Source organism: Mesoplodon densirostris, chromosome 3 (genome assembly GCF_025265405.1).
Source record: "Mesoplodon densirostris isolate mMesDen1 chromosome 3, mMesDen1 primary haplotype, whole genome shotgun sequence".
In the NCBI taxonomy this organism is placed as follows: domain Eukaryota; kingdom Metazoa; phylum Chordata; class Mammalia; order Artiodactyla; family Ziphiidae; genus Mesoplodon; species Mesoplodon densirostris.
The window spans coordinates 45,763,317-45,765,672 of record NC_082663.1 but is presented as its reverse complement, the minus strand read 5'-3'; the positions used below and the strand labels follow the sequence as shown (position 1 = coordinate 45,765,672).

General features: G+C 45.8%; 1 protein-coding gene across 1 annotated transcript; it reads left to right on the top strand.

The window, feature by feature from the left end:
* Window positions 1–838: 838 nt before the first annotated feature.
* Window positions 839–1,963, top strand: ACTBL2 (actin beta like 2). Its single transcript, XM_060092909.1, is given in 3 exon segments — window positions 839–1,782; window positions 1,784–1,826; window positions 1,829–1,963. Coding segments are annotated over 3 exon segments (1,122 nt in total).
* The last annotated feature ends 393 nt before the right edge of the window (window positions 1,964–2,356 follow it).

The following is a 2,356-nucleotide window of genomic DNA, read 5'->3' as shown; positions in this document are numbered from 1 at the left end:
CCTAGTTCTATGAACAATGTCTACCCAGAGTAATGCTTAATGAAATTTGGTTATTAGAAACTTACATCAGAAAAGAAAACATGTAGTGGTTTACTTTATTGATTTTTCTTGATCTCTAATGGCTTAGAAGTCTGTTAAATATCCTAAATTTTACACAATACAAATGCATTATAATTACAGCTGTCAGGCCTCTCTTGGCCATACATTATTTTCATTCATTAAAACAGTTTCTATCATGATGATATCTGTGGGGTTAGAAATCTAATGGGAAAAAAAACCTTGAAAAAGTAAAGTTTGCAAAGTCAAACTCATAAGAACAATACATTAAGAATGAAAAGTCAAAGCTAGTTAGAGAAAATAGACCCGGAAGGTAAACCGGGGAGGCAGTGTCCCTTTTGGCAGTGTTACCCATACCTCACACTAGCTTCCCCTCATCTTGCTTTTATATCCCCCATTACATCATCATAGTTATGTAGACACTGCACCAAAGCAGGCTGACAGCCATGTGTGGGTTGCCTAACTACAGTAACCTGAGATTTGGCCATTTGGTAGGCAATTTTCTCCTTATGATGGAAGGTCTACTAATGAATTGTATCATCATCATCATTATTAATACCTCCGAGGCAACCCCACCCAGAAATGCTGAGAACTGTTGAATAGGACCTGGGTGGTGCCAATGTGTACCATTAAATACCTGTCATCACAGCAAAGGCTCCCCTCTTTGAAGGCAGCTCTGAAGTGTTTTCAGCCTGTTCATTCTCTCTCTTGCCCACCAGAGTCTGGTACTTACTCTATATTTAACTTCTGTTCACTCATCTGGAAGATTCTGGCCAGCACTATGACTGACGACGAGCTGTCTGCCTTGGTGGTGGATAATGGGTCAGGGATGTGCAAAGCAGGTCTTGGCAGTGACGATGCCCCCCGAGCTGTGTTCTCCATGGTAGGGCATCCCCGGCACCACGGGGTCATGGTAGGCATGGGCCAGAAGGACTGCTACATGGGGGATGAGACCCAGAGCAAGAGAGGCATCATGACCCTGAAGTATCCCATTGAGCACGGAGTGGCCACCAACTGGGACAATATGGAGAAGACCTGGCACCATGCTTTTTACAACGAGCTCCGCGTGGCTCTTGATGAGCATCTCATCCTCCTCACCAAGGCATCCCTCAGTCCCAAGATCAACCAGGAGAAGACTCAGATCATGTTCAAGGCTTTCAACACACCTGCCATGTATGTGGCTATCCAGGCTGTGCTGTCCCTCTATGCCTCGGGCTGAACCCCAGGCATCATGATGGATTCTGGAGATGGGGTCAGTCACACTGTGCCCACCTACGAAGGCTATGCCCTGCCCCATGCCATTCTTCGTCAGGATCTGGAGGGCAGAGACCTGACTGATTACCTCCTGAAGATCCTAACAGAACGAGGCTACAACTTCACCACCACAGCTGAGCAGGAGATTCTTTGCGATGTCACAGAGAAGCTGTGCTACGTGGCCCTGGACTTTGAGCAAGAAATGGTCAGTGCTGCTTCATTCTCCTCACTGGAGAGAAGCTATGAGCTTCCCGATGGGCAGGTGATCACCACTACAAATGAATGCTTTCAATGCCCTGAAGCCACTTTCCAGCCTCCCTTTCTGGACACTGAGTCCAGTGGGATCCATGAGACAACGTTCAACTCTGTCATGAAGTGCGATGTGGATATTCGCAAGGATCTGTATGCCAACACCGTGTGGTCTGGAGGCAGCACTATGTACTCTGGCACTGTTGACTGGATACAGAAGGAAACTAGCCCTGGCACCCAGCACTGTGAAAACCAAGATCATAGCTTCCCCCCGGAGCGGAAGTACTCCGTTTGGATTGGGGGCTCCATTCTGGCCAGCCTGTCCATGTTCCAGCAGATGTGGATCAGTAAGCAGGAGTATGATAAGGCTGGCCCTCCCATCATCCACAGGAAATGTTTCTGAATGGGCTTCCATGCCAATGCGTTTACACTGTCCCCAAATTCTAGGTCATAGCAATGGTTCTGCTTTTATCCACTTGCAGTTGAGTCAAGGTAAATCTTCCACTCTCGCTAGTGGGTAAACCAGCAAACTCATCTCCATCCAAGTACTGTGGGCTCCCCACCAGCTAACCATATCTTGACCTCTATCAATTTAAGGAGGATTCTGAGATCCTATTCTATTTTCTTTACTTTTAGGGTTCAAAGAAATGTAGACTTCCTTAAATGAAAATAAGTGACAAGGAGTAAAATGAGAAATGGCTTTTCAGAATTTTCAAGCTTTCAATACTAGTTCTTGCTTAAAATATTTAACAATAACAGGCTGTACCACCCTGTAAAAAATGTATAGGTATTTAGC